Source organism: Podarcis raffonei, chromosome 8 (genome assembly GCF_027172205.1).
Source record: "Podarcis raffonei isolate rPodRaf1 chromosome 8, rPodRaf1.pri, whole genome shotgun sequence".
Taxonomy (NCBI): domain Eukaryota; kingdom Metazoa; phylum Chordata; class Lepidosauria; order Squamata; family Lacertidae; genus Podarcis; species Podarcis raffonei.
In genome coordinates this window covers 28,356,448-28,383,643 of record NC_070609.1, presented here as the reverse complement: position 1 = coordinate 28,383,643, position 27,196 = coordinate 28,356,448, and the positions used below count along the sequence as shown (strand labels likewise).

At 44.1% G+C, this 27,196-nt stretch overlaps 1 protein-coding gene across 1 annotated transcript in view; it reads left to right on the top strand.

Moving 5' to 3' along the window:
• Nucleotides 1-26,310, top strand: part of GRHL3 (grainyhead like transcription factor 3) — a 52,437-nt gene extending 26,127 nt beyond the window's left edge. Inside the window, exons 9-16 of the mRNA XM_053398768.1 lie at nt 1,296-1,454; nt 5,188-5,266; nt 11,074-11,207; nt 13,015-13,052; nt 13,834-13,922; nt 15,017-15,102; nt 16,430-16,494; nt 25,374-26,310. Coding sequence (XP_053254743.1) covers nt 1,296-1,454; nt 5,188-5,266; nt 11,074-11,207; nt 13,015-13,052; nt 13,834-13,922; nt 15,017-15,102; nt 16,430-16,494; nt 25,374-25,488 — 765 coding nt within the window. The 3' untranslated portion in view covers nt 25,489-26,310. The remainder of the gene's footprint in view (nt 1-1,295; nt 1,455-5,187; nt 5,267-11,073; nt 11,208-13,014; nt 13,053-13,833; nt 13,923-15,016; nt 15,103-16,429; nt 16,495-25,373) is intronic.
• Nucleotides 26,311-27,196: the final 886 nt, after the last annotated feature.

The window sequence follows — 27,196 nt, the reverse complement described above, 5'->3', positions numbered from 1 at the left end:
CAATATCAACATGAGCACAAACCATTATGAACCCACAATAAAAAGGATGTCTGGAGGGATTTGGCTTGTCTGAAGCTTTCATAAGAGTTCCTACCCGAACTGAGATTTAAACTAGTCACATGTTGTGCTATGTTAGTAGTTCTTTTAAGCACTACACCAGCAGCTGACTCCAAACTGTTAGCTGGGCTATAGGGGGAAAGTTTCCTGCCACAACCCTGAGACTATAAACTGCCATTTATTAGCCTGCAGATTAATAAGGCTCTGCAAGTTGTACTCTCCCATAAACCCAGACCAGATATTCAAGGTAGCTTTGTGTTGCAATAGGGAATAAGGCCTCAACATACCCACCACAGACATGAACCGTGATCTGTTGGTGCAAAGCAATCTTGGGTTTGCAATCCCAGGAAAACAGCAAAACCAGGTGGTGGACTCTGTTTAGCTTGGTAGGTCACAGGTAGTGCTGGCTTGCAACAGAGTTATGATGCGCAGGACAGATTGTGCAGGAGGTGTAAATGAAAAACGCTAGATGAATTTGCAGTGTGTACTCTACTCCAAAGTAAGTTCCATTGAGTTAAATGTGGCTTACTCCCAAGTAAGTGGGCATAGAATTGCAGTCATAGGATATCCTGAATTTAATAGGGCTTCTGAGTAGACATGCATAGTAATCCTGCTGTTTAGTGACTCTGAAACCTGATCAGTTGGTAGGTTTTTTTGCTCTGAAATTTCATTGGGTCACCTTTCTTTTTAGCCTAAAGGTAGCCATGGTCTTAAAAAAAACCAAAAACCTAAAAACTGAGAGGTTATAAGCCATCTTCAAAGCATCTTCTTCCGCTTCACTCTCCCTCCATGGAAATATTCCAAGCATGTGATAGTCATCTGGGGCACTTAGGTTAGATGTAACTTACCAGAAACCTTGTTCCCCTTGCCGCCCAGGGGGCCGTTGAAGGCTGATGCTTCAGAGACATAAAATACCTGGGAGATGCTGTTGAAGGCCTTTTCCTGCATCTTCCACCTATCTCTGAATCTACCAGCCTCTAAATAATGGAGCCAGGCTCATTATTTTCTATTTGCAAGGTTTAGCTGTGCTTATATTTGGACCAGAAGATTGTCAGCAGCAGCACCCCAGGGTTGCAGCCTCCCATCCCTACTTGGAGATGGTCAGGGGTTGAATCAGGTGCCGCCTGTATGCAAAGCAGATGTCCGACCATTGAGCTACAAACTTCTTGGAATTCACTGTATCTTTCAGAGCAGTGCTTTGACTGCCACTGCATCCTGACTGTCCATTTTTCTTGCAGGTGTTTATCGGCGTCAACTGCTTGAGCACAGATTTCTCCTCCCAGAAAGGCGTCAAGGGAGTCCCTCTGAACCTCCAGATAGACACTTATGACTACAGTACTGGGACGAACCGGCTTATTCACCGAGCTGTCTGCCAGATCAAAATATTCTGTGATAAGGTAGAGTGAAGCCTTTGGGAAAGAAGTTATGATGTGAAGGACTTCCAAAAGACGTGTGTCTGAGTGATGAGAATAAGGGGTGGTAAGAGCATTGAACTAGGGCAGGCATCCCCAAACCCAGCCCTCCAGATGTTTTGGGACTACAATTCCCATCATCCCTGACCACTGGTCCTGTTAACCAGGGATGATGGGAGTTGTAGTCCCAAAAATTTCTGGAGGGCCAAGTTTGGGGATGCCTGAACTAGGGCTTGGGAGACCCAGGTTCAAATTTCCTCACACTGGATAGCCTTGGGCCAGTCACTTTCTCTCAGAGCTTTTGTGAGGCTCAAACAGGAAGGAGATAGCCTTGTATGTCATCTTGTACTCCCTGTGATTGAGGCAGGATATAAATGTAAGCAGTGCTTTTTTCTGGGAGGACGCAGGGGTACCCCTAAACATTTTGTGAATCCAAGTTTGGCCTCATTGAGGGGCAGTATTTCAATAAGAGTAGGAAAATGAGAGTACCCTTAAACCTTTTTTTAGAAAAAAAGCACTGAATGTAAGAAAGAAAGAAATAAGCTTCTTAAACAAAGACATGGCCTTTTAAGAGCAGCTTTGCAAGAGCTGAACTGCTAGCTGAAGAACTTGGCTCTGATGAAAGCTTTTAAACGTGAATAACGTAAACTGTGCAAGAGTTCACCTGTAAATCGGTCAAGACTGGAATTCACTTGTGAGCCTCCAGTTTTTAAATGCTAGGAGGCAACATATAATAAAAATGTTCTAGGAGCTTAATCTGATTCAGTACTAGCCCAGAGGTGACATTCCATGTTCTGGATCCTTTCACTGAGGGCCAAACTAGATGTGAGGTTAGTCGTGTGGGTGCAATTGGGACGAAGGCTTACAAAAGAAGAAGTTAATATCGCCTGCAGGGAGGCCAAGCAGCAGGACTGCAGAAGGTGGGGAGACTCTCGACACTTACTGTGCTGCTGTGATTCTGGCAATAATAACTCTTCTGAAGCTGCTACATCACAAGGGAAGCCTCCATTCTGCGAACATTCTTTTAAATGTGCATGTTAATTGCATGCACACACATATGTGCTACACATGTTCATACTGTTAACATCACATCTAGACTGGCCGTCAGACCAGTTCAGCTAGATTCTTTCCTCACTAGTCGAACTTTCCAAAATTTGAAGTGAGAAATATGTTCAGGCCTGCATTCTGCATTTTTGGCCCCAGTTATAGGCTGGGACCCAAACAAGTACTTTGGGTTTCTCAAAGGCTTTTTATTTTTTTGAACAGCAATTTGACATACACAATCCTGACCTCTTCCAAAAGTCCTTTCATTTAAAAAAAATGGCTTGCCAGGTGGAATGAAGGGACTGTTGCTTGAGAACTACGACCCCAAAGACTCCCTGGGAACACATATCTGCTTGTGGAATTACAGCATCTCCTATAATTTTACCTTCCCCTGTTTGAAACGGCTTCATGGATTACAATCTTCTTTCTCTTTGGAGATAATGGTTCACGGTGTCTCTCTCCAAACTCCAAAATGCCTGTTAATTGCCGTCACAAGATTAATGCCACATCTAGTTTGCCCCTAAGATAAATGCTTGCATTTAAATGGCAAGCTTATATTTGAAATGGAAAGAGTGCTCTGTCTACTCTTGCTTATGCAGGCTGCCATGGACATATATTATGCACACATATTCCAGCATTGCTCTCCCCCCTGCCCAGCTCAGGGTAACTGAGAAATGGAACCAAGGATGCCCAAAGAAGGGGCTTCTTTGGTTCTCTGAAAGCATCCTGTTGTGTTCTGCGGCACACAGTCAATGGGCTGCAATTTGAAACACAATGTTTGGAGCAGGGGTGGGGAAGGTGGAGAAACCTGGCTTCTCTCCCTAGCCGTAAATCACTAGGGGCAGGCAGGTATAATCTAGGGAGGACAGATGCAAAAGAGGGCAGGGCCCCACACCTTTAATACCTACATCTGCTGAAATCACCTGGATTTTTAAATAGTTGCTTTAAGCTGTCCTCTTTTCGCATCTGGCTGTCCTAGGCAGGGTGGATTTGATTTAAATCAAATCGATCTAAATCACGATTTAAATCACTAGTCAGTAAGACTTGATTTAAATCTTTTTTTATAGAAAGACTCATTCTTGCTGGTATAATCTTAATATTCACAACCAGGTGAAGGTTTCATTTTTTGGAATAATAAATTTTCAGAGTAGTTTTTACAGTTATAACAAAAATTTCTGATTTGGTTATACTATTAGAAATACATAGAGAGGTAATTATGAACTTATTGTAAGGTTTAATAAGTTAATTGTTTATATTTGGACAACTTTTCTGCTGTACTTTAATGGAAGGAGAAAAATAATCATTTCCTTAATAACAATTTAAACAATTTATTTAGCTGAAAGAGTAACATTATAGCATATGTATCCATGTTTGTTAACTGGTGTGGTTAAACAATTAAAAACAACAACAACTTTAGACTGAGTTTTAGCACACATGAAAAACTTAAAACAAATCCTTCTTTCCTGATCAATAGCCTTTGGACTATAGTGTAACTTAAATAGAAAACTATATTCCCCCTTCGGATCTTGAAATATGGGTCCCCCCAACAAAATTTAAAATTCGGCTTTGTAATTCGGAATTTATGTGATGTGATTTAATTTGATTTGATTGGCCGGTTAATAAAAATTATTTTTTTAAAAAAAGAAAACTATATTCAGAAAGATTTTTCCTCCAAAAGCATTTTATTTTAAAAATCCGATTTAAATTTTAAAAATCTGATTTAAATTTTTAAAAAAATGATTATTGTTTTTTTTAAAAAAAACCACATTGATTTTTATCCACCCTGATCCTAGGTAAATCTCTGAGACGAAGGTGTTCCTTTATGAGTGTACCCATTTACCCACAGTGGGTGCTCCCTTTTGAGACCAGTAGGGCAGAAGATAGGGAGCAGGTAGAGGCAGAGCCAACTACTTCTGGTTTTGTCCCTGTGATATTCCTGAGACTAAGGAGGAAGAAGCAGTCCTACCACTTAGATTGGTTGCAAGAAGGCCGGCAGGTGCAGGCAGACTGTGTTTGGTGGGGCAATGCTTCGGTTCCCCTAACGGAGCCACCTCAGCTGCCATTTTCACTGGAAGCAACACCTGCCTCTCCCCCTGAAACTAGGCAGCGTTGCCTTTGCAAACAAGGACCTGGAGGTGCAGTGTGTCTGGTGCACAGGCTCCTGAGCAGAGCCATAGCTAGGTGATCTTGCGCCCCTGGCAGAACCGCCCAGATTGTGCCCCCTAGCCATGGACAAATTAGCTCTTCTTTCTGCCTCTCCTCCAGCCAGTTTTGTGCCCCCTGCCTTGCCTGCGCCCCTGGCGGGGGCCCACCTCACCACCCCCTCGCTGCGGCCTTGCTCCTGAGATGGCGCAATCTCCTCCCAAGTGACAGTATTATTAATACCACGGATGCTCAGGAGGCACGTGCTTCACAGCAACATACAGGCAGCCATCGTTTCAGACGCATCAGATACATGCGCGGCCGTGCATGCATTGCGCCAAACCCAGACGTGACCCAAAAACATCACAAAAGCATCACCGAAAAGGGCGTTTGCAGGCTTTCTCGAGGTGTTTCGAATAGATGCGATTGCACTTAAACGTGTGGCGCCTTGGAACGTAAGCCGTGTTGTAAATTGGGAGTTGCCTGTGCTGGTAAGTTTTCAGCTTCTCATCTCTTTCAACTTCCCTTGCAGGGAGCAGAGAGGAAAATGCGAGACGATGAACGCAAGCAGTTCAGGAGGAAGGGAAAATGCCTGGACGCCAATAACAATGGTGAGTGAGTAGAAGGGGGCGAGGAAGCTGGTGTGGGCCCTGTATATATAAACGCTGCCTTCAGGGGAGGGTGTGTGAGGTCATGTGCTGCCGGCAGAGTGCGCTTCGAATGCATGGTGCGCAGGATGGCCCGGGGAGTGAGATGCCTGGTGATTAGGACCCTCAGCTGCCAGAGAGGCCTCTGCTGCAACAGTCCCTTGCCTTGGGCGGTTGCAAAGAGGAAGAAGGCAAGGGCAATCTAGCCTTAGTCCCTGACCGGAGAAGGATCAAGGGCTGCAGGGAAATTGCTCTGCCTTCATCCCAGCAAAGAGCAGCTGCTGGGGTCAGCTCAGCCTGGCCCTAACTGGATTTCAAGGGTTGTTTTTACAAACGCACCTCTTTCGTTTTTATTTATTTATTTACTCATGGGATCCTTATGCCCTGACACGTGCCCTCTGGGAAGCTTACAAAACAGTTCCACGTTCAAAACAGAATTAACAGCATGTCAAATAAAAACAGCAATAAAAACTACAGAAAGGTGGAAGAAGAGCAAACGAGTGTGGCAAGATAAAAATAGCAGCTAAAACCAGTGATTGAGATCCTTAAAATACGACTAAAAGCTCCCGGCGGACTTTGCCTGGCGCCTAAAAATTAGCAACGAACGTGCCTGATGAACATGCCTCAAGTTGAGAGTTTTGCAATTTGGGCACCGCTGGAGAGAGGCTGTGGCTCAGTCGGAGAGCATCTGCATTGCACGTAAAAGGACATGGATTTGATCCCTGTCATCCCAAAGTAGGGTTGGGGAAGACCCCTCCTTTGAAACCTGGATAGCCGCTGGCAGTAGGTGTCAATAGTATGCAGCCTAGGACAGTGTCTGATCCACTGGCTCAACTATGATGAGCCATTGGTCTGACACAGTCAGAGGCTGCATTCATACATTTAATGTGCATTTTAAGTACTTGGCTTCCTCCATAGAATCTTGGGAGCTGCAGTTTACTGCTGACAGAGCTACACTTCTAGCACCCTTCACAAACTACAATTCCCATGATTCTTTTTTGGGGGGGGTATTTTGAATGTTATTCAGATGTGCTGTGTGTATGGAGCCAAAGACAGCTTCCAAAAGTGGGGGACCAATGAGAAGAAGATCTCAGTTGAATGAGATATCTCTTCATTTTGGCACTGTCAAGCTGATCCCTATCCTCTGGCTTCTACTCTCCCTGTTGGCTGTTTGCAGTTTAGTAGCGCAGAGAGCTTGCTGGGGAGACCATGCATTAAAAGATAAAGGACTCAAAAATAACTTAAACTAGGTTTTAATAAGAAAAACAAAAACTCCTTTTACACTAAATACATTAACAACCAAACCAGACCCAACCACCAACCCATCCCCCAGGGTAATGGGAGAGCTAGGTGCTGCTCCTTATATACTACACCCAAATGCTGACACACCTTAATCAAATACACTCAACAGCACCTGCTACGTTTCACAGCTGTAAAGCTGGGTCTCGTTATCTTACTCTGGCCCTTGCTCTGGCCCCTTAAAGACATACACATCGGGTGGAACAATGATGAACCTTTACATTTAAAGAAACCATTCAACATTTCCCCTGCGGTTCATCATTGTGGAACAAAAACATAAAGCATATTTTGTACATGTCTTTCATGTGTAACCTTTGGAAGTGCTTTAGTAAAAATGTCCGCAATTTGATTGTCACCTGGAACATATTCAAATACAATCATTTCGTCAGCAATTAGTTTCTTTACAAACTGTAAACGTAACCTTAAGACTCTAGTGCGCTGCGTATTGGTCTCTGAACACAGGATAGCAAGTCCGCTCTGGGAATCAAGGTAAACTTTTACTGGTAGTGTTACTTGCATCTGTAGGTCTGCAAATACTTGCAGATACCATTCTACATCACGAGTGGCCTGAACGCATGCACATAATTCACTCTCTGTTGTGGAGAGACAAATAATGGTTTGTGTCTGGGACTTCCATTCAAATGGACAACCATTATAACAAAACACCATACCAGACACACCCCTGCAATTATTTGGCCGAGGGCAACGGAGGCCATCGCCCGTCCCTGGACACTACGTTCACCCAATTTCTGCTTAGCGGGATAATGCATTGTTACATCTGAACCCCAAATGCGTAGGTATTTCAGATTAGGGCGTTTTTTAAACAGCTTCTCATAGGGGGTGACATCTAAACCAGAATGATAACTGCGATTTCTAACATAACAAAACGCATTAAGCGCTTCAGCCCAAAAGTCTTTGGACAGATTAGCATCGTGCAGATACGTTTTAACCCCTGCCTGTAGGTCACGCTGCACAACTTCAACAAGCCCATTTTGCCAGGGACTTCGAGGGCAAGATAACTCATGAGTAGTCCCCTGCGCTTCCAGGAAATTCTCAAAATCCTCAGAAACAAATTCCCCGCCCCGGTCAGAAAACAGGTTCTTAATTGATTTGTTAAAGTGCGTTTTTACCCAGTTGCAAAAAACTTTGTACTTCTCAAATGCTTGGGACTTCTCAGCTATTGCATAAGTCCAACAATATCTACTATACTGGTCTATCAGAGTGAGCCAGTACTTAGAACCTCCTAATGATGGTGGGAGTGGCCCAACTAAATCACAATGTACACGCTCAAATGGCTCAGTTACTTTCCTATCTGAGCACCTACCCTTGCGTGCAACCTTAATCTTATTCTTGCAACAAGATAGACATTGCATAAAGAATTTACATGGTTTTAAGTTGAGGCCATTAACAATATTCTTTGTCTTAATTACATCAGCAAAATTCAGGTGTCCCAGAATTCTGTGCGCCTCATGGACACACCCGGAATGTGGCCTTACATTCCTCAACCCCTGGCTTGACTGTGCTGCTCTGCAATTTATAGGCGATTGGGAGTAGGTGCGAAAATACAGTCTATATAAACCATCAGATTCCCGGGCATATAATAGACGTTTGTTCCCATCGAAAAACTCACACATTGACTTTAAGAAACGCACAGTTATGCCTTGACGAGCAAAGCACCTTACTGACAATAAATTGTCCACTGACGGGCAGTAAATGCAGTTCCCTATTGTAATGTTTAAAGAGTCAAGTTTAACAGTACCCCTGCCAAGCGACTGCAAGACTTGTGAATTGGCTAAATGTACATTACCAATTTCCTCTTCGAAAGAAATAAACAAGGTTCGATCGTTGCAAATATGCTGAGATGCTCCTGAGTCCACAACAAAAGACTTCCACTTGGCACGTTTAAGTCTTTTACGATCTGTTGTCCTAGCATGGAAAACTCGCGGCTCGTTTCTGTCTCTACTATACGATGTCGGCTGTTGGGCTGACAACCGTGACTGACAAATAGAAACAGGCTTGGGAGTACTTTGCTTTCTTTTGGATCTGCAGTCCTTTGCAAAAAGTCCTTGCTTATTGCAGAACCAACAACACTTGGCAGCTTTAAATACAGTTGTATCACCACAAGTTTGCATATGGCGTTCCTCATTCTTTCTGGAAATAGGAGTGCTTATGTCACAAGCCTCCCTTCTGTCCAACTCGCCCATTAATCTTGCCGTCACCCCTTCCACAGTTAATTGTGCTGGTGGAACGGCAGATATCTGGCTAGCTATACCATCAAAGTCCTCATTAAGGGAACATAGAATGATAAAAACATACTGAATATCAGGTATGTCCATGTCCCTTCGAATTAATTCGCAGCGTATTGCCTCCAGACGTCTCAAGTGTGCTGCCAAATCACCACCAGGCTGCAACTTCGTCTGGTACAACTGCTTGAAAAACGTCAATGCAGATGCTGACTCTTTTCTAACATGCACTGCTGCAAGACTGTCCCACATTTCTTTGGCAGTTTTCTTATTTCTTATATAGACTACTTGCTGGTCGCTGACTGCCAAATTAATTATCGCCCTGGCTTTTGCATCTCCTTTCGACCAAGCATTAGTCACAGGGTCAGGAGGGTCATCAGTTACATAGGTCCATACTTCTCTAGAGGTCAAAAGCGCCTCCACCCGAAAAGACCATAAACTATAGTTCTCATCTGTTAGCTGTGGGAAGACCAGAGCCTTCTCAGCTTCAGGAACCTGGTCAACCATTCTGGAACTCTTCCAGACCCACAGAACTACACTAACAGGAGAAGGAGTTTTCAAACCTTTCTCAGAGTCCAAAAATATGCAGCCATCCACTCAGCAGCTGGGCCCATAACCAAAGATGTTGGCTGTTTGCAGTTTAGTAGCGCAGAGAGCTTGCTGGGGAGACCATGCATTAAAAGATAAAGGACTCAAAAATAACTTAAACTAGGTTTTAATAAGAAAAACAAAAACTCCTTTTACACTAAATACATTAACAACCAAACCAGACCCAACCACCAACCCATCCCCCAGGGTAATGGGAGAGCTAGGTGCTGCTCCTTATATACTACACCCAAATGCTGACACACCTTAATCAAATACACTCAACAGCACCTGCTACGTTTCACAGCTGTAAAGCTGGGTCTCGTTATCTTACTCTGGCCCTTGCTCTGGCCCCTTAAAGACATACACATCGGGTGGAACAATGATGAACCTTTACATTTAAAGAAACCATTCAACACTCCCCCTCCACTCCCTTTCTCTTATAAGTCTAGTCTCTGAGATTGTAAGCTCGAAGGCAGGGCAGGTGTCTTCATTTTGATTTGTGTGTGGCACCTAATTACTGTAGGCGCTCTAGAGGTTATTATTACTAATAATAAGGTGAGACAGAAACTCTTATGCTCTATTCTGGACTTTTTAATGTTCTTCAGACACATCTAATCATTCTTGTCTGAAAATTAGATTGTGAAAATTACAGAAACTTGCTTTCCAGAAACAGTGTCCAGGCCACCTCTCAGTTAAATAGTTCCCCAAAGGCTTTTTTTATTATTATTTCAGAAAGCTCAGTGTGTGTGCTGATTGATCAGATTGTGTTAGTGTTGCATGAAGTCTGAGACTTCTACTTTGGGTCTTTGTTTTGGCTTTGTTTTTTGTCTGTTTCTATTGTCTTTTCCATTTGAATTTCCTCCCCCCTCCAACCTCATTGGTTTTTAAAAAAAACAATTCTCAGCCACCTTGTGGATATGTTTTTTGGGCAGAGAGTAAGGGCTGGTCAATGAGTCAGTTTGGGTTTCTTTCAGCTTCTCATTTTTCTAATCTTAACTCCAGTTCTCTACCTTTCCACATCATTTTTTTCAAGGCCACGTGAAAATTCACTGGCAAATTTCTCTGAATATGTGGATTTTTTTGCAAAGCAATATTCCCTACCATAATTCTTTCTTGTATGTTGTCTTCACTAATATTACACATTTTTATACAAACTACACCCCAGTTATATGCATTTCTGTGCTCATTAGTTGACTATAGAGAACTGCATTGCAAAATTCGGATAAGTGCAGGTTTTGAAGGATGAGGATGCTGCAGTTTGAGTATTTCCTTCACTGCTTAGCTGCTTTTAACCAAAGGGAAAGACTTTGGGAGGGTGCTCATAGGTCCCCTCTTTCTTGCCCAGTCTTCCTCAACCATGTGCTTTCCAGACATTTTGGCCGGGGCTGATGAGTGTGTGGTCCAAAGCAACTGGAAGGTAACAGATTGGGGAAGGCTGGTCTTGTCCTAATCTTGCAAACTGAGGCATTCATTACTTAGAATCATAGAACTGTAGAGTTGGATGGGACCCTGAGGGTCATGCAATGCAGGAATCTCAGCTAAAGCACCCATGGCTTGGATGAGTCTCCGCCACTCCCCTTCTTGATGAGTCTCTATAGCAACAAACATGGTGGAAAACTAAGTTTCTCTTCTTCCTTCCAGGTCTGAAAAGCTGTTTGGTTTCGGGCTTCCGAGGCAATGAAATAACGTATCTCAAGCCACAGGCTGACTTGGAAACCCAGCCCGTCCTGTTTATTCCAAACGTCCACTTTTCAAACCTCCAGAGATGTGGAACGGTAAGTCCCCCTTACCATAGCCAGCCCATCCATGAGACACCAAGGAGAAGTAGCTGTGGCAACTTCTGGGTTCTGGAGAAATCTTATGAGAGCCGTGTGAGGCCTCCATGCGATCTCATGGGGCTCTCACGTGATCTTGAGCTGTTATCACACAATCGTGCTGGAACCAGGAAGTCGCAGCCATGTGACCCTGGTAAGCAGGACCAGCAACACACAGCACGTGGGCAGGCCAGCACCTTCCTGTTTCACCTCAGGCAGCAAAATGGGACAGGCTGCCCCTACCCCTTACAGCTCCCACTGCATGTTGCCTTCAAATACCTCTTAAGGCAGTGAAACATCCTGCTGCTACAGGAATGGAAGGAAGCCGCCATTAATAATGCCATTATCTTTATTTTAGGCATCAAGACTCAATTTTCATTTATTTCAAAGGAACCTTTCAACTGCAAGAGTAGGGATTTTGGGAGAAGAGGCATGCTGTTTTAATTGGGGATGGGGAACCTGCGACCCTTCAAACGTTGTTGGATTCCAGCTCCGATCATCCCTGGCCATTGGCCAATGTTGGCTTGGGCTGATGGGAGTTGGAGTCCCACAACATCTGGAAGGCCACAGATTCCCAGCCTTGGTTTAAACGCTGCACTGTAAATTTTGTGTGAAGCAAAAAAGAGATACGGGAGTGCAAGGCATAGCATCAAGAAAGTGACTGATTAAGGCCAGTTCTAAACCCCCCCCCCCAGACTTCTGTTCTTTTTTAAAAGAAGAAGAAGTATTTCCCCTCTCCCTGGAAACCCTGGGAACTTAATTGTGTAATAGAGCTCCATGACAGAACTTGTCATGTCCTGAAAATGCAATTCCCAGCATTCTGTGAGGGATGCCATAAATGAATAAACTGGTTTAAAACTAAACCTAAGTTTGAGAGCCAGTTTGGTGTAGTGGTTAAGAGCAGTAGTATCGTAATCTGGGGAACCGGGTTTGCGTCTCCGCTCCTCCACATGCAGCTGCTGGGTGACCTTGGGCCAGTCATACTTCTTTGAAGTCTCTCAGCCCCACTCACCTCACAGAGTGTTTGTTGTGGGGGAGGAAGGGAAAGGAGAATGTTAGCCGCTTTGAGACTCCTTCGGGTAGTGATAAAGCGGGATATCAAATTCAAACTCTTCTTCTTCTCTTCTTTGTAGTGTAGATATCTGCTCACTGTCTGTCTAGAGATACCTAGCAAGGAAAGTGCAGGCTTTGAGGAGGAATTTAAAAGTCAAAATGGATTCATATAAAGATGTGAGGAGATTAGAGAGCAGGAGTGGAGAGTGTCTGGCCACAGAAGCACAATTTAAGCAGGGGAGGGAGAGGATTGAAAGGTATACTCTCAGATAGGTTCATGATTAAATTGCAAAAGCAGGCTGCTGTGGGACTGTTCTATTTTCTGGATGTTGTTCTTAAACCTCACTGTAACCATAACAACATTATAAATACAAAGTCAGTTACCCCCCCCCCTTTTCTTAAGACAAGGAATCAGTACCTTGGGCATGCATAACTAATAAGTACACCCCATTTATCTTTTAAATTATCACACAGGCTGGTATTCAATGCTAGTCCTATTCAGAGTAGACCCACTGAAGTTAATAGATGGGACTAACTTAGATTCATTACTTTCAGGGGATCTACTCTGAGTAGGACTTGGGTGAATACAACCCAAGTCTGAAGAAGTCTGAAGAAGATTTCCTTCTGAGAGGCCACAATGCTTTTGCCCCAAAAAGTTTGGGGCATTTTTAATCTCAAAGGGCTAAAGCATCTCTCTTTTCTTTTTTCCCAACAGGCATTACCCACCGCTGGTGTTCCACATGACTCTAGCAGGTACAAAATATGGATTCATCCCCCCTTTGGCTCACATGTCCAAGATATTCTTGCATAATTAGACAGCCCATTGGCCCTATTCCCACTTCCCATTTTGATTTTATTTCTATCCCATCTTTCTCTGGGAGTCTTGTCAAGGCCACATAAGTAGGCCTCTGATCCAGACACTGACCAAACCCAGACCCAATTAACCACAGGAAGTTTGATGCATCAGCTGCTTTCAGCCCTGCAAAGTTGATGTCTACCAGATCTTGAGGTCCCTAATGGAATAAATGCAGGATATATAAAAGTGGTGAGAATCCTGTTGAAACCAAATGAACAGGAGCTATGCTGAAGTGCTGTGAGACTGAGGGCAAGGATAGATACTCTGGGTTGTGTCCAAAGAAGTTGTACTCAAAGTAGACCCATTGAAATGGATGAACCTACCTAAGTTAGTAATGTTAATTCACTTCAGTAGTTCTACTCTGAACTCTGCCACAACCTAGCCTTCCACAAGGAAATGGTTGGAGATGCAGGAAGAATGCTCAGCATCATTGGTGTCCTTACCTGTTGGGCAATGTGAGGAATTGGATTTGGAGTGGCAGAGAAGGAGACCAGAGGGACCTTCTCCATGGGGCACAATCCACTAGGACATTTTCTGCATTGGCCCTGTGGAAATGAAGGAAAGCTGTGTTTTTGTTTTTGTTCTTTAACAATGCATCAGTACTGACATTTGAACCACTTGTTTCTGAATCTTGGTGCCCATCCTGGAATCTTCTGAACTTTCATTTTCCTCACTAAGGTTGCCTTTAAAGAGGAGCTGCCCTTCATTTCCTGATGAATTTGACCCTTTAGCTTCAAAGCAAGCCAAAGAGGAAGACCCTCAACGAGGTAATATTGCTCTCAGAGATTACGCATACACATACCTCCACACCAAGCTATAGATAGAAACAACAACCTCAGGTGGAACAGATGAGGAAAGAGCCTTGTGGGCTTACAAAATGTGAGGGAATAAACAGCAAGTGCCCATGAAAAATGGCACTGAAGGCAAGGCCCAGAAAGGAGATCTCAACTTGAGGATCTTACCATGGGGCAACTTGGTGGGGTGAAGGACAACTAACTGGCACTTCCAAAGTCTCAGCAGACTAAGAAGAGGAGCTATATTTTTAATATAGCTGTACACACATTGCCATTTACCGTATTTTTCCATGTATAACATGCCCCCATGTATAAGACGACCCCTATTTTGGGGGACTCCAAATTAAGGAAATGAGGGGGCGATTGCCCAGAGTTGTTGAGCTTTTTTTGAGGGGTTGCCAAAAACCACTATCCATGTATAGAAAAACATTGTCTAATACATGGAAAAATACAGTACTCTGACTCCAGCGTGCTCGCTGGTGTTTGAAGCCGGGTACACATGACATTACCCACAATCCATATCTATCCTGTAGTTTCCTGAGAGATACTGCTGCTTGATGTGATTTCTCTCAAACCAGCTTCTATCCAGTTTGAAAGCCTAAGCTGCATTAACTGAGGTGTGTACATTTGAGACTGCTGTTGTACCTGTGCAGATGACAACACATGCACAGATAACAGCTTCACAGAATAGGAGCTGGGGGGGGGGGAGTTGCAAGTGTGGGGAAACCAATTGGGTAAATGTGCATTGGGTGAAGGCATCCCCACCGATTCTCTGGTGTGTAAAGCACCATATAAATGCAACTTAAAACACAGTGTCTGGAATGGGGAGACAACCTCACTGCATTTTAAGCCAGTAATGTGTACATAGCCCTAATTTCATAAGAAACGAGAGTATAGATATAAATTGTGGCTAACACTGTGTGTACATCGCATCCAGAAACAGTGGCGAGAGTGCACTGGATGCAGAGTAAACAGGAGTGTATATATGTAGCCTCTGTGTGGTTAGAAATGACCAACTCTTGAAGGCTGAGCCCACACGTGACACCTGTCTGTTTCCTACATTTCAGTCTTGCTCTATGTACGAAGAGAATCGGAGGAGGTTTTCGATGCTCTCATGCTGAAGACGCCAGACCTCAAAGGCCTGAGGAATGCTGTAAGTTTCCCCCCTATCTCTTCCCCGCCCCTGTCATCTCTGCTACATAAAATTACTAGGCTACCTAATGAAGTAATAGTAAATACTTTGGGGGGAGTTGTTGCATTTATATCCCGCTTTTCCTGCAAAGAGCTCAAGGTGGCATAAATGGTTCTCCCCCTTCCCCATTTTCTCGCCTCAACAATCTTGTGAGGTGGGTTAGGCTGAGAAACAGTGACAGGCCCAAGGTCACCCAGTGAGCTTCATGGCTGAGTGGGGATTCTGAACCTTAGTCTCCTAGATCCTAATCCAACATTTTAAACCCCTACACTACATGACATGCAGGGCCTTCTTCTGCAGAATCTCCATTGGAAGAGCTAAGAGCTACTTTAAGGTCCCAGCAGGCCCAGTGAGGCTTGTGCAGAAGATTTTGTGTTGCGTAATGAGGCTTTTCTGCCTTGGTCAGTCAAAGGTCGTGGGCCAGCACTGATGCCAATAGTGTAGTGCAATCACTTTTGGAGTGTTATATTTGAATGCATATTGCATATTGGATTACAATATGCCTGTTCTGACCTTGACCAGTATGGGGGCTCTTTTACACAATGCAGAAAGTTACAGCCAACTACAGCCCCCTGCCAAGTGCATCTTTTGGTTGATGTTGTTTTAATGGTGATGACTTTCATATTTTGCACTGTTAAACACCCCTTCTCCAATCAGTTTCCCAGGTGGAGAAAGTTTTTCTGGTTAGGCTTTTCTCCTCTGCACCTCACTTCCTTTCCCTTGGGCTGGCTGGAAACTCTCTCTCTCTCCCACCGCCCCCTCCCCGCTTCTCAGTGTTTGCAGAGCACACAATGCGAAGCATATTTCTGTGATGTCTATCAGCACCATTCCTGATAACCCCAGCTCTTCTTTGCTGAGGTGGGGAATAAAGCAAACAATCGTCTGAAATTATCTGATAGCCGTTTTTTATGGCTGTGCTTGTGTGTGTGTGTTGGTTTTGCACACTTTTACATTGGAAAAGAGCAAACAGCACTTTGGGGGGGAAATATCAATTTACAGAACCGCCTTTGGGAAAGCGTCAGAAAAGGGATTGCAGGAGAGAGGTTTGGGCTGCTCCCAAATAATTATTTTAATTTTAATCTTATCCTCAGATTTATATACTGCTTTGCTACCAAAACTATTGAAACGGTGTACAATAAAATAAAAATGCAAAAGATTACAGGCTCAGTAGGTCAGAGATTCCAGCATTGCCTGCAGTGGTTCCCTTTACTGCTAGAACATTATCCACTGGGGGGATGCCTCTCGTAGGGTGCAACAGTATTGACAGAATATTATTTTTCTCTTCCAGATTTCAGAAAAATACGGTCTGCCTGAAGAGAGCATCTATAAAGTCTATAAAAAATGCAAGCGAGGGTAAGTGATGGCCCATCCATGTTTACTCTGTGTGGTTTGCTCCACTCTGTGACTTTCTGCACTGTAACATAGACAGTGGGTGCTGTACTAGAAAACAGGCAAGACAATTTCAGCATGGGAGTAGTCCTTGAGTATGCAGGCTTTAGAAACCAACAGAACTTCTTACCAGCCTTCAGCGCTGTTGTGGTACTGGTTCTGAGGAAGAGTTCTGTGCACCTCCATGAAGAACTTAAGTCCAGCCGTGCTGGATCAGACTAATGACCTATCTAAATCCAGGACTCAGATTCCCACAGGGGCTAACTCATGCAGGTAACTGCTGTCTCCTGCTGCTGTTCCATGGTAACTAGCATTCATCCTCTGGGTATCAAAGAGCCATCATGATGACTATAGCTGTAACTATAGTACAGCAGGCTTTTGTCCCTAGATAAATATTATCCAATAAAGGTCAGGGCTGTTTTGAGCATGGTGGGAGGTGGTGCTTTTGTCCATGACCAAAACCTGATAGATCATCACTGGCCGTTTTTTAGTTGGGGGCGGATGTGCAAGACCCGTCTGTATAGTTGTGTTCTTTGAATTTCATTGGTTATAGCCACCTGTCAGGAATGCTTCCATTGTGATTTCTGCATTGCAATGGGTTGGGCTGGATGATCCTTAGGGTCACTTCCAACTCTACAATTCTATGATTTCTGCATTTGTTTTAATTGATTTTGATGAAAGTCACTTTGGGTCACTTTTGTGAGGAGAGCGACTAAGAATATCATCATTTAGGGAGGGAAGTAATTTTGGCCCAGATCAGATTGCCTAAAGCAAGGTTGGGGATACTACATCATCATCATCATCATCATCATCATTATTATTATTATTATTATTATTATTATTATTATCATCATCATCATCATCATCCTGTCTTTCCCCAAAAACTGGGACTCAATGTGGCTTATAAAAACTAAAACAAACACGGATAAAACACAGAAAGCTAAAAACATATAAAAGATAATAGTTTCAATGTAATTCACTATAATAGAATTAAAACAATGTAAAGCAAATCTATAAAATCTAGTAAACAAAGTGAGTAAAAACAACACAACACAGTGTGAATGAAAGCCCTTTCCTTAAAAGCGACCGCTTCCCAAAGCCCTGCAGGAATAACAGTGGGAGAACAATAAGGGGAGAGCCAGTCTAGCTTCTCTAGGAAGAGAGTTTCAAAGTATGGGAGTGGCCACCAAAAAAGGTCCTCTTCCACATTCCCACCATGTTGCCACTCAGGCCCCTCTCTGGCCCTCAGTACTCTTCCCCAGGCCAAGCCCTCAGAAGCCTTGCCCAACACCTTCCTAGAGTGCTTTTGCCTGGCTGAGAAGTATCATGGAACTGGGATATAATGCCTCTTGCTTGCCTGGATGGAGAAATGGGTGGTGGTGGGTAGAAACTACTTGCTTTTGCATAGCTGGTATGTCGCCTAGGGTCAGAGGTAAGAGTGACATCTGCTGCCCCACCCACTTTGACTCTTGCCCTACCCACTTTTTGTTCTGCCCATGGTTGGCCAACAAAGGAATGCTGCCCTCAGGCTGAAATAGGTTCCTGATCCTTGGGAGCTCTTGGAAAAAGCCAGATGCAGAAGGTCTGCCCATGGCTGTGGGGCGTACAAGGCCTAGCAATCCTGTTGGCTTCTCAGTAGTATGGCCAGATTATCCTATGGAAAAGGAATTACCAAGAAGTGTGTGTATATGTACACAAGTGGAATAACCTGGCTAATTTGTTGGGTATTTTGTTATCTCCCAAGGTAGTTGCCTGAGGTCTCAACAGGTTTACCTTATCTCAATCACCAGGGCACCAGTGTTTGTTTCACAAAGCTAGCAGGGTCAGAGTAACCCTCTGACTCCTAGTGGCAGATGACACTGGAACAATGCAGTCTTGGATGGAAAGTGTGTGTCTGTGTGTGATCCCACCAGGGTGACTAATTTTGGTACAGATACAGCACTTAGTTGTTTTAGATGCTATCACCCAAGCCGGAGCACCTGAAGCTCAAATTCAATGGACATTGCCTGCAGTCAGGGACATTAAACTCTGTGAGACCTAATACTGTGACTTTTTGGCTAAAACAGAAAACCATGAGCCAAATGTGGGCGCGAAATGAGGCTAATCTTCACCCAGGTTGAAGATCCAATTTGGCGCCCCCCCCACACGCATTTGCATACACACACACACAGGCTGGCAGCCCCAATGGCTCCCCTCCAGAGGTTTCGCCTGGGGCAAAAAACCTGGCTAGCCCCCACATAGCTATAGCTCTGCCAAACAGCTGGCCTATACGTTGTTACACTCATCACTAGGATCAATGCCTCCACAATGAGTTTGCATATAATTTGAGCACCTCTTGCCTCTTAATTTGGGGGTGCCGGATACCCCACTCCACCTCAACTTGTAGCTACCAGCAGAGATGGAACAATTAGCTTAATCAATGTGACCTTGGGGGAGATGTGAGGACTGTCTTGCCTTGCGCCCCAGCTTTCTGCCTCAAGCCCCATTGGAGGATTTTGGGCACTGTAGTTTACCCCTCACAAAGTTACCATTCCCAGCAAGCCTTAACAAAGAATAATGTCGGCTTAATCGAACAATGTTGGATTTCCGGATGTTAACTATGAACCCTGGTTTTGATGTATTAATTACTCGGTTTGTGGGCGGGGCGGGGAGAGAGATACAAAATGCAGGCTTCACCCTACAAAAAGATTACACAACCTTACAGATGGTTTGGAGGGGATCCCTGATTTTTTTGGGTTCATAGTTAATGAAGCCAACAGTGTTGATAACTTATATGATGGGGTGGAGGAATACGCTTTGAATGTGCCTTAAAGGTATAGCTGTGTATGCAGCCTCAGGTAACCGATTTCTGTTTGGGGCCTAGCAATCTCTACCTAACTCTTCCCCCCAGGCTGAACAATAGAGCAGCTTCCCTGCTGGGCTTAAGGATCTTTTGCATTCCACCTTGCCATTTGAGTCTGGGAGAAGACAAAAGAAATAGATCAGGGGGAGGGGGCTAGACTGTTGCTAATCTTTTTTTGCTCTTGCCCACCTGCCCCATGTTGTAAGACAAGGAGCAAGTTTAGCATGTTTGTCATGGGGCGGCTGACCCTTCCTTCCCCTTTCTCCTAATCTTGTTGTGTCTGGAAAACTGCAGCTCTTTCTAGCCCATGGTAGGGACAGGAGAGTTCTATCGCTGTTGCCCCTTGGGGTTTTGTAGGAAAAATAGCTTTGTTATTTTTGCATGGTGCTTCACTTAATGTTTTCTCATGGCACCAGACCCTGGTTTCCAGAGATGTAGATTCTATGTTCCTCAGTTGCAACAAGAACAACACAGTCTTAAAGTCTAATTTTTTTATCATTGTATAAACTTTGATGGGCAATATGTGTAAATCTTTGTGTACTGGAGTCCACTTCATCAGATGTATGGAGTATTGAAAGGTATACATAGCTACACACACACACACACACAGAGAGAGAGAGAGAGAGAGAGAGAGAGAGAGAGAGAGAGAGAGAGAGAGAGAGAGAGAAGAAAAAAGTTAGTTGTGAAGTAGTCAGGGGAGAAATGTAAGAAATTCAGAGTGATCACTGTTTTAAAACTTACTTGTATATAAAATTATTACCGTGACCATTCACAGTGCTGTGTTGATGATGGTATGTACACACCATACATTTCAAACACATGCACACAAATCCTGGGAACTGCGGTTTACTCTTTAAAGAACTACAGTCCCTCATACCTGTAACAAATCATAGCTCCAATGATTCTTTGGGGAGAGGATGTTACTTGATTTAATGTTTTAATTGTTATAATGCTTGTGGGATTGCTGGACTGGGCACTTTTGGAAGGAAGGACAGGATATAAAATTAATAAATAAAAGTGAACATTTAGTGAACATTCATCCTGATTAGACGATGTTGCATCCAGCAAGTGTAATCCCGCACTTTCCTGTGCATTTTCAGGAAATGGTTTGGTTATACAAGAAATTCCAGTTAATTTAATCCTGAAAATAGTGACCATCTGAAAGCACCCTCTGAGTGACATCAGCTCTCCCAAATCTCGAGCAGAGGTTTTATTGGCCCTGTGGTCTGATGCCCTTCTTAGTGGAGATGCCAGGGATTGAGCCTGGAACACTGTACCATCTGAAATAGTACAATCCAATAAGGACTGTATCATGCATCATTTCTGCCTCTTTGGGTTGTCTTGCATGAGTCCTATACCTCATGAGGAAATAACAGAGTTCCTAGCTTTATGTTTGCCTCCTAATACTAATGCAGACATTTGTGCGTGCAAGTAGCCTTACTCTGCATTCTTGAAGACAGAACAGTCTTTCCTCACCTGCTGATTATCCTTTCTTGGCTGGTCCCTCCACATCAGTTAATGGGCAAACATGTGTTTGTGAAATCACATGTTTGTTGGAATTAGGTGAAGTTCCAAGCGTAGAGCCCAAAGAGAGGTTTGAGTTTTCCTCTTAGCAATTCTGTGCTCTGAATAGAAATGAGCAAGCTCAGCAAACACAACAGAGACTGGTGTTAAAGGTCTTTCACTTACAAACAAGCTCATTATCCAAATTGCTGTGCAATTAACTGAATGCAAAGTCACAAGCTTATAAATGAAACCACCAAACCCTGACCTGGTCAGCAGCAAACTGAAATGGAAAAAGACCAGCACTCTTGCATGAGATCCCTGGACAACCAACTGCAGCTATGTGACAGCAGGAAGGTTCAGTACTTCCAACTTGCCCTTGAAAAATCTGCTGCCTCCACCATCATGTCTTCATGAAATGACTCCTCCCTCGCTCTAATAATCCCAATCAAGGAAGACCTAATATGGCATGATAGCTCATAATGGGTTGGCAAGTCCTTGGTTCAAGTGGCCAGAACCTGGGAAGTTACTGATGACAAGAGACTCAGGTTGCATACACAGCACACATGAAAAGCACATTGGCCTTGCTCACAGATAATGCTAAGCCATTGTTAGTTTAGGCAAAATTTGATGTGTTTCAGCATCTGGAAACTAGCTCAGCAGACTAACCATGGCTTATTTCCTGGCAACAAACCATGATGTGAAGCCATAGTTCATTGATGACACGTGGCTTGTTTTAACTATGGTTTGGTAGCCTGTCTGACGCCAGCAGCCTTGTTTAACCATGGTGTGTTTGGTCGCCCCTTTACCAAGCTACAGAGGCATGAAGCAGGAACATCTTGAAAGCAACTCAAGCTTTGTCGAAATGAGCCATGGCTTGTTTGCTCACCTGTGAGATGGCTCATGGTTTGTTGAACAAACCTTGGCTAAACCAAACCAAAACTTAGCGCTATGTTAGAAAGGCCACTTTTTAATATTGTATCGTTCCTTCCCACTTAAGCTTCAGTTGATTATAATCACTGTCATTCATCACATTGGCATTTTGGATGGTGAGCTGGTGTGTGGGTGTGTCAATCACCCCACCTTATCCTCCCAGCAACCCTGTGAGGTAGGTTAGGCAAACACAGCTGGCCCAAATTCATTCGAAGAGTTTCATGGCTGAGCAGAGATTAAAACTTGGGCCTCCAACACCCTGCCCCATGCTTCAGATTGGCTCCCAACCAGTGGAAGTTTGCTGCCCTTGTTCCCACAGTTGTTGCCGCATTACATCAAGCTTGGGCCTAGACTGATAGTGGCGCTGGAAGGGAAGCTACTGTAGCCCCTTAAAAAAAAGCACCTGTATGAGCTGGGTGAGGGAAGCCTTTCATCCCATCAAAGGAGGGTTATCTGACTGACGTGGGTCGGCTTCATCTGCAGAACAGGCAAAGAGGCCCTCCACTTTTGGAGGGGCAGGTTTTAATTCCATGGGAATGAGCTAGCTGAGGTTTTCCAGAGCGGCTTCTGAAAGAAGCAGCTGTGTCTCTGAACCGCCCCAGGTCCTCCACAAACCGCAGCCCTTCTCCCCTTGTCTGACAGGTGAGGAACATCTCCTCCATTGCCAAACTTTCTCTCCTCTGTTTCCTTGAAGGCCTCCTTGTGAGTGAGATACAATCGAGTATCCCAGGTTCTCCCCCGCACCTCCCAATCAATGCTTGGCAGATGAGCTCATTGCTTTCGTTGGACCCAGTCCAGGGCTTGGGCTGAAAAGAGAGGCAAAGCAGCAGAACTGCCGAGCACTAGAGGGTGTGCCTGATGCAGCCCACAGCTGAGCAGGGCTTTGGAGAAGGGAAAGGAGGCCCTCAGTAGCTTGTGGGTGGTGATGAGAGCATCAGGCTAGAGAGAGAATAAGGCCAACGTACATAACTCACCAAGCATGACTAATCAGCCACAATTGTGGCCTGCCAGTTGTTTGAAAAAACAAGAAAACTGGTAAGGCACCTGTAACAGGGAAAAGAAGTGGCTCATTTACTCAGTTGAGACTACTTAAAATGTGTTCCTGAAGGCAGCTAGATGTTGGAGGGTTCCAGATGGACACAGGATAGGACTTCTTCACACAGTACAGAATTAAGCTATGGGATTTTCTCACTGCAGAGGTAGTGATGGCCGCTAACTTGGATGTCTTTAAAAGATGGTTAGGCAAATTATGGAGGACAAGGCTATATGTTCTGCCTTCACTGTCAAGAGGCAATATACCCCAAAATACAAGTTGCTCGCAGCTGCAGGTGAGAAGGCTGTTGTGCTCAGGTTTTGCATGTTAAGGCTTCCCATGAGCTGATCACTGTGAAAACAAGAAGCTGGACTAGGTGGGCCTTTGGCATGATCCAGCAGACCCTTCTTATGATTATTCCAAAACAGGTTGGGGCTGCCTGCTGGGCTGCTATATGTGGCTGGCAGGCCAGTGGTGGGTGGAGCCCCTTGAGACCAGTAGGGTAGAAGACAGTGGACCCAAACAGTAAGTGAAGCCAGAGCCAATGGCAGGTGGTGCTGACTAATTCTTGTCTCCCCCGCCCTTCTGTGTTGAGTTCTTGCGGTCAGTGTAGCTTTTATAGGAGGAAGAAGCCAGCAACCAATGCAACCCCGGGGACTGGTTATACCTAAGGAGGTAGACAGGTGAGGGCTGGCCAAGGGCATGCTGAGCTTGGTGGGGCAGTAGCACATCAACCCTAATAGATCAGCCTCCTCTGGGCCTGGCAAACTGCATCAGACCTAATGGGTAGTAAGCTGTACAAGTCTGGGGTGAACACCAGTTCAGGAAGTATCTTAAAGTGCTCTCCAGTGTGATGCTTTGGTGTGGCTGGCTAGATGCTACTCTTTGCTGTGCCAGACAAGGCACACAGACACCAGGTGGCTTATGGGAGCCAGGCATGAGCGCAGAGCACACCTGACTCTCAGACCACTCCACCTGGAAGCTCCCTCTTTTGTAGCATGTAACCCAGACATCTTTCCTCAGGGGAGCAATTTTGTGCTTTGGAAACAGCAAGAGCGGTAAAATTTATTAGGGGTCGTTATATATAAGCTTTCAATGTTGAATGAAGAGAGTCTCCGGGGTTTGTTTTTTGTTTTTTCTAAAAAAACAAAAAACCCAAAACCACCAGGTACAACATGAGAAAACCTTCTAATTCTTCCGCAGTTACTTGTCCATATAAAATGCCTCTCTCTGTGCACTACAAGGAGAGAGAGAACTGGTTGCAGTTGAGAAATTTAAAATATGACAATAATCTATCCAGTTCCGACTTTATGGGCCTGGGATTTTCCCCCTTGTATCTGAGGCTGGCTGACATTCCTTGAATTGTAGCTTGAAGGGTGTGTATGCTCTATGATTACAATGACTTGTTCCTGGTAGGTAAGAGCTAAACCACACGATACATGGGAGTTCTGTGATCAATTTCCCAGATTTATGTTTACTCAAATAGAGTTGCACAGGGTTGCCAGTTTGATTGGAGCAAAGGTCCTGGGGCATAAGTGCATAGCCCTCTCCCCTCCCATACTATATGTGCAGGGGGACTGTACTCTCACCACCAGCCCTGCACAGAGTAGCTGGGATGGGTATGGGTTTAATTGGAGAAAATAGCACAAGGGGAAAGGTTAAACACTCCACCTCCAAGCACTGGTGCTAGCTACAATCAGATTCAAAGCCCACCACGGTCTCTTCCCATTTCAATAAAAAATAAAGCCAAGAGATCAATTATCAGATCTCCTTTATAATGCTGGTTTGGCAGTAAATGGGTTTTAAGCCCCAAAGTCCATAAATCAAACTTTCATTCATGAAATTATCATTGGTCTTAAACAAGACACTTGTGTACTTAGAAAACATTGTACAACTGGCTTTTATTTTGTGCTTTATTATTATATGATCAAGTGATTTGATGTACTGTGCTTGTCGTGGACATACCAATGAGAAAGCTCAACAAGAACTTTATATAGTCACACACCCACCCCAAGCATCCTGGGAACTGTAGTTTACCTGTCACACAGCTGCAATCCCTGGCACCCTCTAAAGACTACAGTTCTCAGGATTCTTTGGGCGAAGAACGATGCTTTAAATGTGCAGTGTGGATGTGATTACTGGCCTCTCCAACCAGAACAGAGCAGAAAGTGGAAGCAAGTCACTCCACTATCCATATTGTAGTTAAAGAGCATTTGTCATTTGATTGGATACAAGCAAGTGTACATATGTCATTTGGAGAGGCCATCCTCTTCACCCCCTGCCCTCAACAGATGCTTAGTTAAGCTTGCCCTAGAGGGTGGGGTGGGAATTCATTTCTCCTTTCAAAATGGCAGTCAGCCCCCTAAGAGAGAAGTACTATGGCTCTCCGCCAAAGAACATTGTTTTGATCTTATAGTGCAATTCTCCACCTCAGAAAATTGCAGGGTTTCCCCATCTTTGAGGGACTTCCAATGGGGAGCTGTTGAAGGATTGGTTGTTGAGCTGAGCCTCTCTGTTCTGCTTCTTTTCCAGAATCCTGGTGAATATGGACAACAACATAATTCAACACTACAGCAACCACATGGCTTTTTTACTTGACGTAGTTGAAGCAGAGGACAAGTTCCAGGTGACCCTCAAGGAGCTCTAAGGACTCAAAAAGGCTACACTTCTGCTGGGAGGCCACTTGTGAAACTGAGCTCGATCCACTAGCAAACCACCCCATAGTCAAACCATCAGCTCAAAGCATTTAACTTGAACACCCTCCCTTTTGGAGGGAGGGAGCAAGAGAGAGACAGAACCAAGGCTCCACATGTGAAGATTGCTTTGAAGATCCATTCTCAGTGTGAATGTGGAACTGTCCATTGAGGAGTTGCTGTTGCTGTTGTTTTATACTTTATTTTTATTATGATCCTCTGCCAGGCAATCAATACTGAGCTTTTTTACTTTTCCGCACTTAGGGAAGAACCAACTTCTTTCAGGCAGGGGAACGACCCATTGCCTGTCTTGGCTCTCTGAACTGCCAAACTAGCAAACAAGAGACTGTCACAATTGCATATGGATATTACCAAATATGCCTACACACAAGCACACACATAACCTTACATTTTCTCACTGCCTTACTACTTGCCCTTATGACCCTGGATGTAAATACCTGCAAGAGAAGTACCTGGCCAGAGTGACCTTTTTATACATTTCTGATTCCATTTGTTATTTTATAAATATATATATAATAATTATAATAATAATATCTCTCTCTCTCTTTCTGTGTGTATATGTATAAATAGTATCTTGTTTTATACTGAACTTGACAATGGAGGAAGGTAGAGCATTTCAAAACCAGGCTGCTTCATAATTCCCCAGGGTTGTTGTCTTTGTTTGTTTTGTTTTTTCTGTTCATTTTTGTAAAAAAAAAGTAAAAAAAAAGTGTATGTTATTATTATGGTAATAAAGATTCAAAGACTGAAAGCAAGCTTGGGACAGTGTAAGTATTGAATAGGAATGGGTTTTTAATTTCTTCAGGAGCATTTTGGAAGTGGGGCAACAAGGAGACCTTGGCTGCTGAGTCTTGCTTCCAGCAAAAATGCAGCTTTGATAACATTCCGTAGACTGACAATGTGCCTAAGCCAGGCCTCTCTTAGGAAGCAGCTTCTGGTCCTTTGCGGAAACAGAAGTTGCACCAAGCTGGAGGTGATAGGAGGAGAGCTTCTCAAGGGAGAAGGCTGGTAAAGGTGGTAGATTCATTTGGGCCAGTAGTTCACCAGAGTGGCTGTGGAACTAATAAAAACATTATTATTATTATCATCAAGGGGAAATGGATTAATTACAAATGGGTTGGGCCTTTAAAGCCCCCTCGTATGCACCCAGCATCATAAGTGACAGGAGCTTAGCTGATATTGGGGTACTTTGTGAACATGGTTGACCCCTGTAAATCATTGCCCCATTGGGTTGATGAAGGGCTTTAACCAGATACCTTGTTCATTGAATTGAATTGAATTGGCTTTGGGGCACAGTCCTGCAGCCAAATCTGACTGGCTGCTGTGTGTTATGTCACTGCATTTATTATGTCGGCCAGGATTGGTTGGAATCACTCAGGAAAGGATGACAGTGGGGTGTGGGTGGGTATGCCTAAGCTGCAAAAGAGAGATAACAATGGCGGGAAAGGCAAACGAACAAAAGCCTTACAATCCCACTCTCACTCCACTTTTGATGGGAAATATACTCAAGCATACAAAGACAAGTGGGAGCATGTGTGCACATATGTTTCCCTTGAGCGGGCAAAACATAGTAATGTGATTTTTAGAATATTGAGGGAAATGGTTGTAAGCATAAAAAGCAGCCTTCTGCTGAGCTTGGCA